This window comes from Punica granatum, chromosome 4, assembly GCF_007655135.1.
Source record: "Punica granatum isolate Tunisia-2019 chromosome 4, ASM765513v2, whole genome shotgun sequence".
Lineage (NCBI taxonomy): Eukaryota > Viridiplantae > Streptophyta > Magnoliopsida > Myrtales > Lythraceae > Punica > Punica granatum.
Genome location: NC_045130.1, coordinates 13693186 through 13706426, shown reverse-complemented (window position 1 = coordinate 13706426; position 13241 = coordinate 13693186). Strand labels below are relative to the sequence as shown.

General features: G+C 37.8%; 1 protein-coding gene across 1 annotated transcript; it reads left to right on the top strand.

Annotated features, from left to right (window-relative positions):
• Positions 1 to 6024: 6024 nt before the first annotated feature.
• On the top strand, positions 6025 to 7150 carry LOC116202597. Its single transcript, XM_031534198.1, has one exon. It carries the CDS (start codon positions 6164 to 6166, stop codon positions 6830 to 6832), a length of 669 nt encoding a protein of 222 aa, XP_031390058.1. The 5' UTR covers positions 6025 to 6163; the 3' UTR covers positions 6833 to 7150.
• Positions 7151 to 13241: the final 6091 nt, after the last annotated feature.

Below are 13241 nucleotides of genomic sequence, written 5' to 3'. Positions count from 1 at the left end.
ATTAATTCTACGCAGATTATAACAATCTCAGTACGTGTATAATAATCTCAGTACATGCATAATTTAGTAACTTTTCAGTCACCTAGGATTTATATGTATATATTTGGCAGATATAGCCAGTAAGAGCATGATCATTTCACATGGATCTTGACTTTTATGTTAGATGGGGCCGGCTACCTTGTTAGATATTCCTAGGAGTATTAATTACCGGGTCCGTCCATTAGCCGGTTCAGCGGGCAGGGATCCGGGGAAAAGTGGGCCGACGCGTGTTGACCACCCGATGCGAGTCGCGTGACGTAGCAACGTTATGACTGATGCCCACTAGATTCCCCCCGAATTTAGAGCCCCTCCTTGTCTTCCCATTTTGTCTTTTGAAGCTCCGCAGGGGAGCGGCGCGTGGTTGTCAGAGCTGTCAGTGTGCGACAGGGGTCGAGTACTTGGCTGAATCCCATTGGACCATATTTCCCACTGAGTGAAGGAAAAGCTCTTGGAAACTTTATTAGGGGGTGTCTGATTTTTTAATAAAAATTTTTATTCTATCAAAATCAATTCTATTTTTTCTAAAATTCAATATTATAATTATTTTATTTTATTTATTTAATAATAATTTATCACTTATACTAGTAATAATAAATTCTCCATCCACTTTCACATCTATATATACATACATATATATTCTAACTCATTCATATATTTATTAACATTTATAATCATTACACAAAATCAAATTAAGTTGGATCATAATCTGATTCGAAAACCAAACGGCAACTTAGCAATTTTCACGTCTCACAGAAAAAATTAAAACAAAACTGTAATTAGATTTTCAATGATCCGTCATTATACTTTGCCTTGTATAGACCATGTATTTTAGCAATGTACGTATAGTTTCCTTAAATAGAACATTATATACGACTACATATTCTAATGTAAATCAACTCAGACAATAGGTGAGCAGTTCAGCCATTCTCAATTGTGTCTTTAAAAATGATTTGAAATATTAATATGTGAAAGATAATACTGCAATTATTTGGACTGTTAAATTAATGATCAAGTTTGCTCCGAGGCGGGAAAGCAATCATGTATGCGTGAAGTGGGTAAGGAATAGAGTAAAAGTTTCATTTTATTTCGACATGTTTTATATCTGATAATACCTTTTGCGTCATCCTGATATGTGTTGTTATTTTGACAAATTTCCTCTTGTTTGTATTCTTAAACTTCTAGTGCGCATGTATCCGGAAAGGTTAATGGGTAACTAATCTTTATTTTTGAAGACTCCAATGGCCTTGCTCCCGTGAAATTTTAGAGTTATTCCATTACATCCAGATAAACAAACTTTTTAATTCTCGATTGGCAAAGACTAGCATGAGGTGCAGAGTATAACATTCTAAATTCAGTACTAGTGCGCAGCGTGGATCTAGGTGCTTAGTTTAAGGAGGCCAAATTCAAAGGAAGACAAAGAAATAGTAACATTATAAAGGTAAGTGGGTGAACTATGATAATTTTATTAAATAAAATGAAAATCCGATATCATATATTAAGAATTTTGCAGTTTTGTCAAGTTCAAGACCGCACCAACAAAGTATTAGGTGAGCATTAAACAACATCAACCCTATTAGGAGAACACAAATTCAAGACTCGAAAAGTATATTTATTGGGAGGAAAAATAACTTTTAATACTTAATCTCCCGAAATCGCAATCAACCAAGTGATCATAAGTTCGATTCTCATAATGTGACTATTTACCTCTTTATTAGCAATTAAGATTTATATTTCATACTATTAAGCCACATGCCTCCCCTGTAATAAAAAGAGATGGTAAGAGGGCAATCACACTCCCATGCCTCCTCCTCCTATCCATCACATGTGCCCTCTAAACCTGCTCTTACATCACGTAAGATTTCATAACTTATAAGTGGATCGATTCATATCCAATACGATGCAAGAATTTTTACGAAATTAGAAAGACTCAATTAATTTTTCTTTCTCCAGATTTGAGTTAGTCATTATATTGGGCATAATATCAAACCCACACCGCCCACTATGAATGAGGGAATGTGATGGAACCGAAATGACCTCCATGTAGGGGCCACCGGAGCTGATGGTCTGCTGAATGGCACAGTGCCAAGAAGCCCGATCAGACCAAGTCCGTATCCTTTCTCTACGAACCGCACATCTCACATAAGCACGACGAAAGTATAAGTCGGAAATGGCAACTTAAGAGAGATTCGATAAGTTGTTGTCTCTCAATCAGTGCTTCAATGGGTCGTGCTTCGTGAGGGAGCCATCGAGCCAAAAACTCTAGGCCGAGGGGTGTGTTGCGTGTCTTCGCGCCGAACCAAGCTCCTGCTCCCGATTTGTATTGTTTAATGATGAAAGGTGGTGTGTGTGTGTGTGTGTGTGTGTGAAGTGGGACGGAGGGATTGTACATGTGCCTTTGCTTGGCATGTGAAAGGTTTGCCACTTATGGATGTTCTCAGGATGTAAACTCCAAAGTATTCGAATTGCCATATATGGGACTTTGTACAATGTACGTAATTCTTACCCATTGCCTAGTGAAGACCAGCTGTATATGTCTTTGTGGCATTGATGATTTGATTAGACACGCATTAATAAGGCTCAGTCGAATGAAATTTTCGGAATCCGGACACAATATGAAATTACACCGGACTCGAGTACGAGGAACTGGCTATCATTTGGGTACTTCACATCAGTGGGGCTGAGAAGGACAAGAAATGATGGTCGAGGTACTATAACTCACAAGACAAGCTTTATATGGCCAAAAAAATAAACATGAAATCGTGAGAATTTAGATCGTCGAGTTATCATAACTATTAGGAACGATGGATGACATTGTAATAGAGTTAATATAGGATCCAATGTCAGGCTCGGATATCAACGATCGCCTTGTTATTATACTAGACCAACACTCGAGACCGAGAAGATCGAAGTAATAGTGGGATTTTCGTATATGCTGTGAAGACATCTTCTTGGCTAGTTGTTCAACAAAAAAATTTTGACAAGACAACACCCCCAATTTGCTTCCAACTATTGGGTGCTGGGCTTAGTCAACTGATCCATGTCATTTTGCAGGGCTGATTTTGGGCCTTGGCAGATAATGCACATTGGGCTAAAAGTAATCAGGCCGGCCTAATTTCTCAATCCAGTTATGGGAATGTCCTATACCATGTATCGTTTTCACAAGATCATCGAAATTGCTGGGTGATTAGAAAAATGAGGTATAATGGTAGCGTCACGCGGTCTCCTCTAGCATAAAAAAGTTTCCGATTCAATTCTTATCAGTTGGACTTCCCCCTCTCTCTAGTCAACCTGCAATTCCCCTTGTTGGCTCTTGGCAAAAGATTGATTATCAGTCTATCTATGCAACCGGATAACGGTAGAACTTGATGTCCTCTGCAGTTGCGAATTACCCTTCTTAAAGCTCTGGTTGTATTATATTTTATGAAAAATAAAGCGACAAATTTGAGGGTGAAATCTAAATTGACACGATGCGTACTTGGGCAGATGTAAGAAATAGTTATAATTAAACTTCGGCAATTATCTTTTCAAATTCAACCTTGGTCTTAAATTTGGTAGAGAAATATTTCTATCTTCTGTACATTATTGAAATTGAAAGATCTCATGGGGGTCGCCATTTTACACCAAACACCAATCGAAGTATCGCTTTTGGGTTATTAATTTCATACTAGCTAGTTGCACGCCCGCAGGAAATTAATTATCACTATTTCTATATATATATTCAATTTAAACCATTTATATTTTTCCAGGAAATAAATTATTGAAGTTGGTACATATTATAATGGAAAGGAATTAATAATGATGCATGAAATAAGTAATAGTTTCGATCCAATGGCTTATGAATTTAATTGCAAATGCTAACTACTTATCATGGAGTTGCCGGCCAATTTTGCATTGAATTCTATAATTAATTGGAAAATCGACCGTGGAAGAAAAATGTAATAATGATTTTGCTTTGTCATGTAATATTATGCCAGCAGGAACCATATTAAATTCGAATCACATCAAGAAATTAACCGAGTACATTTATTTTTAGAATTTGGCTAATGATCAAATGGATACCCCACGAATGAGCTGCAATTATCTTCTTCTTTTTTTCAGAAGAAGCTTTTGGAGATATTAGAGATGAATCCAATGATGAAATTTTATCCTGTTGTTGTATATACTAGAAAAGGAAAACGTCCACGCATTGCCACGGGTTAATTTCATGACAAAATTATTATCGAATCCATACAAATTTTATTAGAATAAAAACTATTTTATATTTATCAAATATGCTTATATCTAATTATTTCTATGGGGACATTCACCAATGTTCCTCCTTATAATTCAAATAAAATCAAATATGTGAACTCTATTTGGTACTTGAGAATTAAATGATGCCGAATTAATTGGAGATAATCTTAAAAAATAGTTATCAACTCGAAAAAATTGAATTATAGAGCATCTAAGTTAATACAGATCATGCTTCCATAAAAGTACAATACTTGTCAAGCAAGGTATTATGTTATGTATAGATTCTTTTGGCCTTTTGACCAAATTATGGGGAACTTTTGGGAAGAAACATTTGTGAAAAAGTTAGAAGGACTTATCTAAAGAAGTGAAACAATGTAGAGAAGCTTTTGAAAATATCAAGAAAACTAAACTGACTAATGGGTTAGCGACACATATATCAAGTAGAGCAGGGATTTTTTTAAACTGAAAAAAGAGGGAATTTTTGAAAAAAAAATTGTGAAAAAACTTAGAACGACTTATATGAAGAAATAAAATAATGCAGAAAAACTTATGAAAATATTAAAAAATAAATTATATATAATGAGTTAGTGACACATTTCGAGTAAAAGAGTGTTCTCCCCTAAAATTATCTTTTAACTTAAGTTTATATTAAACCGACTCTTTATCGAGGCAATTTTCAATGTAGTTTTTCTCTTTATATTTCTTCGCATGTCGTGGGACAACCCATAAAATAAGGGGTAACAAAGGACATCTAAATACCTTGTTTGTAACCCAAAGAAGAAAAGAAGAAAGCCATGTAGATCCCTAAGTTAATATCAACTATTGAATATTATGAAGTTAAAAGTATATTACATAGACATATTTGTTTCAACCGCTCTTGACGTCTCTAGTAAAAGGGATTTCACGTAAAAGTTTGTTATCTTCCATTCTTCGACATCCGCAATCTTAAGGAGGAATGATACTTGAAGCGCTTTGCAATGTGAAACTCGTGGACACAAAATAGAAAAATCACGCGAAAGAGTTTTACTATTGAGATTTTATTCGACAATCTCTAACCTATAGATAAAATGAAGCAGTCAATTATCAATCAGAAGAGTCAGAGCCTTATATATATATATATATATATATATATATATTGTTATTGTCGGTGTTTTTGTTGGTCCCAAGCCAAGTGCCACATTAAGATTGGTTTCACCTTAATGTGGTCTTTGCATGCCGAAGTCATTACCCCACAAACGTTGGTACAACCTTTTCCAAGCGTGGATTCACCTCGCTCCTCAAATAGAAATAGGCAATGTCCATTTTCAATTTGTCTATTAGTGTTGTTCAACTAGATTGCGGATTTCCATATCAATAGCGAATTCGATTTTTCATTTACATCCCTTCTAATTCCGGCTATCCTTAGTCAATTGTTAAATGACCTTCCATCCGTTTTAAGGTTCTTAGTCTGTTCATTGCGCAAATTACCTTTTTATTATGTACTCTCCGGGACACGAGGATATGTTATGTTATCTATGATTCGAATTGTAGTTTAACCATAGATAATACAAAAATGTGGTTTGACACTCCTCCCACCTCCATCATTAATTTCCTCTCCCATCCTCAGTCCTTGTCTCTCCCCAACTCTTTGTCATCAATTGCATGGGGTCACTCATTTTTGGGTTAAAAAATTCCTCCTTTTTTAAAATTTCTTAGTACAAATTATATTTTAAAAGATAACAAATCCCAAGTCGTGAATGATTTCTCCTATATATACACTATTCCAAGAAAGAATCCACTGGGAAAAAAAAAGACAATCAAAAGGCCCCAAAAAAAAAAAACAACAACAACAACAATAACATTGTGCCATAACCAAACTTCAGTACCCTTCTTGCTCCAGATTAGCTCGACAATGGACTTCAATGCCTCTACAAATCCAAGGAACAGAGCCAAGAACAGAGTCTTCCCGAAAGCTTTCGAATTCAATCACAGGAAGAGCCCTTCATTCTCTTCCTCGTCGTCGTCGAACTCCTCCTCCTCTTCATCCCGGTACTTCCCCGACGACTCCTCATCCGGGTCCCCTCTCGGCCCCTCAACCCCGCTAAGGTTCTCTTCCGGGGTCCCATTCTCATGGGAAAAGCTTCCCGGGATCCCGAAGAGGCAAACGTCCTGCAAGAAGAATGACTCTACCTCGTCTCTGAAGCTCAGCAGCCTCCTCCCCCTGCCTCCTTCCGTAACTCCGAAGAAGCATGGCGACCCGGGAGAAGGTTCACTCAGGAAGAAGAGCTGCCCAGAGTGGGACCCTTTTGTTGCCGCCCTGATGGAATGCTCGAAGGATGATGCACACCGCCACCGCCATGATCAAGAGGAGGACCCGGCTGGGAGCCTGTGGATTGGTGCTAAGGTCACGAGAAGCATCAGCGATCGATTCGGGTTTATCGGCCTCTATGCTTCCTGCAAGAGTACCTGCGCAGTTAATGAGTCCATCGTCTATGTACCGCCGAGACCGAGAAGAACCTCAGCAACCACAACCGCATACCGTCTCATCAAGTACCATCCCCATGGATCAGTAGATAAGTGATCACCCATCACCATCATTATCACCCTCATCATATGAAAGCCTTTTTTTTTTTTTTGGTTGCGATATTCCATGAATGAACTGCTCCGTTGTTAAACTACCTGTCTTTGCTCATGTGCTTTGCTGTGATGTTCATGTGAGGACACAAGTACAACAACAACCTGTTATGTACTATTGAATCATGTTTTGTTTTCTAAGTTATAATTGTCTTTGTAATTAATTAAGAATCAGAGAAGAACAACGAAGAACAGTTTTAAATTAATCTTCAGCTCAAGTTCTGTGTGGTATTCGCTGGAATTCATGTGGTGGCGTGTTTGGTTACTGTTTCAGTGTTGTTTGAGTGAATTTGACAATATCCCATGTGAGAAAATTAAAGTGAGCTCTTATAGTAAGACTTGGTGTAGTGTGATGGAAGACAAATACTTTGTCAATTTGACTTTTGTTTCATATTAAATTTTATAAAATATTGCATAAATATCATGTGAACAAGATACTACTGTTCGATATCTTCATTGGGCTACTAATAAGTTGTTGAGCTACCATGTTCCCTGTTCACTCTCAATTGTCCATTGATTCTGCGCCTAGCTTCAATGGTAGCAATAATGGCATTCTATGGATCACCGGTCAATGACTCTTTTTACGAGCTAATTATGGTCAGGCTAGTCACGGTGCACCGTTTTTCTCTATTAGTCCAGGAAATTTGGAGTTCACTCGATATAAGTTGTGATTTTTCAGGACCAGTTACAACAAGAGTTGTCATCTGAGATAAATTTGCCATAACATTCTCATCTCATTTCAAATTTGCATCAGTCTAAGTCACCCTATTCCGATGCCTAGGTTAGAGTTGCATCCGTCTAGGTCAAGATCCATTATCAATAAATTGTTGGCTCGCGTCCCAAATGACAGGAGATGGACTTGTTCAAAACGTCTTTCAACACGACAAGGGGACGATAGGTCCCTTTCCTTTTACAGTTATTAGGGAGGCTCATGGATATAGTATAACGAGATAAAAATCCTAATAACTAATAAAGGGACCTGAATAGTTCACTGAATATCGAATAGGCAAGAGTGTGTACCACTACTCTATACCCTCATCTGATAATAGGTCATTTTCCTTTAAAAGAATGCGAAAGACAAATATAAAGGGATGCAGGAAGAGCTTCAATGCGCTAGGCATTTTTTATACATCTCAATATTTTGAAGGGATTTATGAATATGTGTGAGAGTACTGTGCAAGGTGCCCAATAGGGCTGAGTATATTCTCATATATAGAGTTCAATATTAGAGGTACTGAAATCGTGGTTGATCACGATTTGGATTTACATCATAAGTTGCCATGTATATCTACACTTGCTAATAATGCAGAGATATTATTATTATTATTCCCTTAATAATATGCTTTCATGTTGCACATAAGAAGTTGTGCATTGATACGAAAGCTTCTTATATTGATGCTAATTAATCGAAATGGGAGCTTCTAATTGAAATTGCAACCTTTATATAAGGGTAGGGCGAATCTAATAATGACATGGTGATGCGAGAATTAACTCATAGTTTTAGAATATCGATTTATTTTTTATTTTTATTTTTGGGTAAATAAATATCGATTTCTTTTTACGCGCCCTATAGACTATTCTTCTCTAAATTAGATCGAATAAAGTAATTAAACACTTGATGGGATCTGTCGGAGGACTCAAACGCCATGAGCCAAAAGATTTATAGTCTTTCCGATGTCTCAGTAGGGGAGAAGAATAGGAACAATTGTTTGGAAGTAATAAATTGCTAACTCGCCACAAAGAGGAAAAATGGTGACAATTGGAATTATTGGGGCCCGGAGCATTTATGGGGTTTGTTCCCATGGAATTTTATGATAAACAATCCAAATTTTAAGATCAATCGACAATCTCTCAATTGATATAGGTAAGGGAAAAATCTTCTAAACTGTTCCTAGCTAGAAGATTTGTTGGCGAGCCGATATCATCATTTACTCTCGAGAAATCCGGTTGTTGTATATCAATGCTCTTGCGGATCATGTGGTCTTGTCCCTCAAGGACGCATGTAAGGATTTTAGTTAATTGAAATGTTCCAATTCATAACACAATTTCACTACAGTATCGATTTTGTCGAGATATACGGTTCGGTTTATGTTTTGATTTTTTATTTTGTTATAGAAGACGGAAATTCTGAAAAAGAAATGATATTGATCAAAAAATATCCATCTCTGTCTATATAGGTGCACGAGATAAAAGAAAAGCATTAGAGCGAACTCGAGTAATAATTATCATCCTTGACAATCTTTTATGACAAGCAATGTCAAGGAATAATTATGGCCCCATGTTGGAGAGCCACTCCCTCCGTTTCTCTTCTAGTCATAGTACCCTTCGTGATAAGAAATACCAATTTTATTTCTTCCAAAGGTTTTAATCAAGGGATCATTCAACTATCGAAATTTGGTTTGCAGCCAACTGGGCTCTTAATGACGAATTTGATCTGCCGTGTAGAGTTTCAAAACTTATGATCAAACAAAAGTTCAAAGGAGAATTTATATCAGTTAATAAATTGTGAACCTTTTGTTATCTCACTTAAAAAAATTAGGGGACCATATATTGGATTGGATCCCATGTCCCAAAAGTATCTACCTTAAAGACAAAGCTTCCCCTTTGCCCACTTTCTTTTTTGTTGTTCCATGAGTTTGAAAGGTACTACGTATAGTGGACTTTCATATGTTTTTCTTTTTTGTTGGTTTCGTGGAATAGAATATATATGGAACCACTGACATTGGATTAGGGAGAGACATTATATGATAAATAGTTAGGTCCACTCGAGTGAGTGAGACCCACAGTTGTTCGTGATAAAAAGTTGTCGGTACGCACCACCCGAAGCGAATACATAATAACGGGAAACGCTTAGCTCAAAGTTCATACTCATGCCTAGGTCGGGAAAAATCAATATATAGGCATATTGATTTGAATTTCGGTTTGAGTTATATCCGGAACGAAGATCGAGCTGAATTATACTATATCATACCCTTCTGTGGAAGAAAGTCTTGAATGTTACAGAAGGTTAAACATATTAAATGAAGTTGAACCTAATTTTTAAGAAATTGTTGGAAATATTAATTACAATAAATAAAAATGAAGAAGAATCTCTTAATTTTTTATGCAGACACCACATTATTGCCTAGAAAATAAAAAAATTAATATATATTGCTAGTTAATTAAGTGTATCTCAGTGCCAGAATATAATAATTTGCCATCATATCATTGTAGTCCCACTTCAAAAAATTGAGGCAAACCCAAGACCAAACTGTGGCGAAGATATCATAATGTCTAGATTTGTTAGAGATACAAAAAAGTAATCTATACCCCGATATTCAGCCACATCGATCTCACCCGTGTGCCGACTGCCTTGACACAAGGATTGAATAATAATATGCTTCAATGATTGCGTATTCGCAGTATACATAATGTTCATCATGAGCAGGAGAGATCGTGACTGAATCTGGTCCGTGACCGATCTAGGAATTATTGAATTTTATGTGTTTCGAGCTTTATCCAGAATTTCGATGTATGAGATGCTCCTGCAATCAAAAGTGGCTCGAAAAAGTTCTACATGTTCAACAAACATAAACATTAATGGGGATTTCACCTTGTTCATCCGACTGTGATATCGGTAAATTCGACCTTCAACAGCGCTGTTGGTATGAATGAAACTGGAAGGGCTCTTCTCACGTTGTTCCGATTTTTTATTTTAAATCTGGCTAATTGTTAGGATAAGCGACTTCTGAGAACATTGCCCCATGCAAGAAATCTTATCTTATAACTTAATTACATGCATGATATGATTTTTATTTTTTAAGGAAAATCAGTTTCTGTTAAAACAAATAAAAAATACATGCATCTTCATTAATATAATTAGTATAGAGAGTTGGTGCCACAGTGCCAACTCTTTTTCTTTTTTTGGAGAAATCCATGTCTTAGCTTTTAAATAATAATTTTTCCGCAAGAAGGACTTTCATCTTTCCCTGATATGTCAATTGTCACGCTCTTTCTTGACTTCAGACAAGACATTAGTAGATCTGTTATAGTGAGGGCTTACGGATTGAGTAGGAGATAAGGGGAGGGGTGAATATAAACGAGCACGGGTTCCAGGGATGAGAACCAAATATTTTCTTATGAGGATTGGCTCAAGATCCGCGCCATAAGGAGACTTTTTTTTTCGCTAGGTATAAAGGTTAGGTCGGGTTATTAGCCCGTTGTGGCTGTTCCAACTAAGGGAACCTAACCGCCACAGAATGTTCCTTTCGCCATAACTCGTTGAGACTTTAGCCCAACTTGGTCACCGCAACCCCACCAACACACTAGTGAATTAAGTCAAGGCTCACTGGATCAAGCATTATGGGCCGGCCATCGCCATCTCATAATACACCCACATAGTGGCAAACTTTACGTCCTCAGTGAGGTTCGAACTCGTAATGTTCAAGTGGAGCGCTTGATGCTTAACCACTAGACCACCGTGCTAGTGGTAAGCGCCATAGAGAGACTTGCCAAGAGATATTTTGCTCTTATAAAAAGGTATCAAGGGGATAGGAAAGTTGAGCGAATGGCTATGTTCCCACAGACAACGCCAATGATGAGAATGTGGCCCAAGATCTTGGTCACAGAGAGACTTGTCAATAGGTATTGCCACACTGGGCTATGCCCGCATGATTTTACCCTTACAAGGTGCCTCTTGAGAAAAAGTGATGTATTTTATTCTTATAAAGAGACTAAAACCCCAGTCTCTTTCCAATGTGGGATTGAGGTTCCTTATTGCAATCTCCTGAGAGATGAGAGGCTTAAGAAGTTGAGCGCATGGCTACGTTCCTACAAACAGTGCCAATGATAAGGATAAGACCCAAGATTCGTGCCATAGAGAGGCCGGCCAAGAGGTATTGTCTGCTTTGGGTCTAGCTCGCATGATTTTGCCCTTAAAAGGCGCATCTTGGGAGAAAGTGGTGTGTCTTGTTCATATAAAGAGACCAAGAGAGTCTCTCTCTAATGTAGAATTCAGGTTCCTCATCACAAATGGTGAGGATACAAGCCAAGATCCTTGTCACTGAGAGGCTCGCCAAGAGGTATTGTTCGATTTAGGCCAGGCAAGCACGATTTTGTCCTTAAAAGGCGTCTCTTGAGAGAAAGGGGTGTATCTGGCTCTTACAAAGAGGCCAAGACCCTCTTATCTCTCCAAAATGGGATTGGGGTTCCTCATCACAACCCCCGAGAGACGAAGGGCTTGGGAAGTTCAACAACATAGCTACGTTCCCACAGACGGCACCAATGATGCTCGACCCGCACGGTTTTGCCCTTAAAAGACACCTCTTGGAAGAAAAGGTTGTATCTTACTCTTACAAGGAGGCCAAGACTCATGTCTCTCTCCAATATGGGATTAGATTTCCACATCATAGCCCCTCGAGAGACGAAGGGCTTGGGAAGTTGAGTAGCATGGCTACGTTCCCACACAGAGAGGCTCGCCAAGAGGTATTGTCTGCTTTGGGCCAGACTTGCAGGGTTTCGCCCTTAAAAGGTGCATCTTAGGAGAAATGAGTATATCTTGCTATTATAAAAACGCCAAGATCGCCCTTGTTTCTCTCTAATGTGGGATTGTGGTTCTTCATCAATTTTATCTCTTGATTAGGGACGTAACCAAGGTTTTGGTCGAGGGGGGCAAGTCATTAGGGAGGCAAAAGGAAAAGTAACTTTGCCGAATTAGGGAGTGAATACAAATAATTTTACTAGAAATGAAAAAAAAAACTAATGATTTTCCATATAAAGTTAAATTTTAGGGGTAACTCCCCCAGTCCATCATGCTCTTGATTTTGAGTTGAAGTCAAATGCGACTACACTGAGCCTTCCTTTTCGTATTGTAACTTCGGAGTTTAGGTTAATGATTATGAAGGAAGGAGGATCTAGGGTTCGGGTGCTATATAGCCATCTAACTGATCTCCCTAATGCAAATCACCATTATATTGGTTTAGTCATAATCATGTATGCATCTAATCAAATAGACATGATATTCTTAATTGGAGGCATAGAACCAAATTACGACTCATCCCAATTCGATAGCTACCCGGAGCGCATGCTAGTCATGACTGTTGAACTGGCCTTTTCAGATGCTGGATTGAAGAAGGGCATCTCGAGAATCGCTTTCTCTATATAACCCCCTGGTGCGCAAGATACTTAGTCCGCGAGGACCTACCAGTTGTCACTGTCTAGATCTTAAAGGTACCAAACATATATTGTACAAAGATCTGCATGTGTTGCATGAAATTAAGAAAGATACGTCATTTTGGATTGAATATTGAAATGGAAAGGGGCAGAGATGGTAGGTGGATATAATCAATGCTGGAAAAAGAGATGGTAAGAAAAAATTA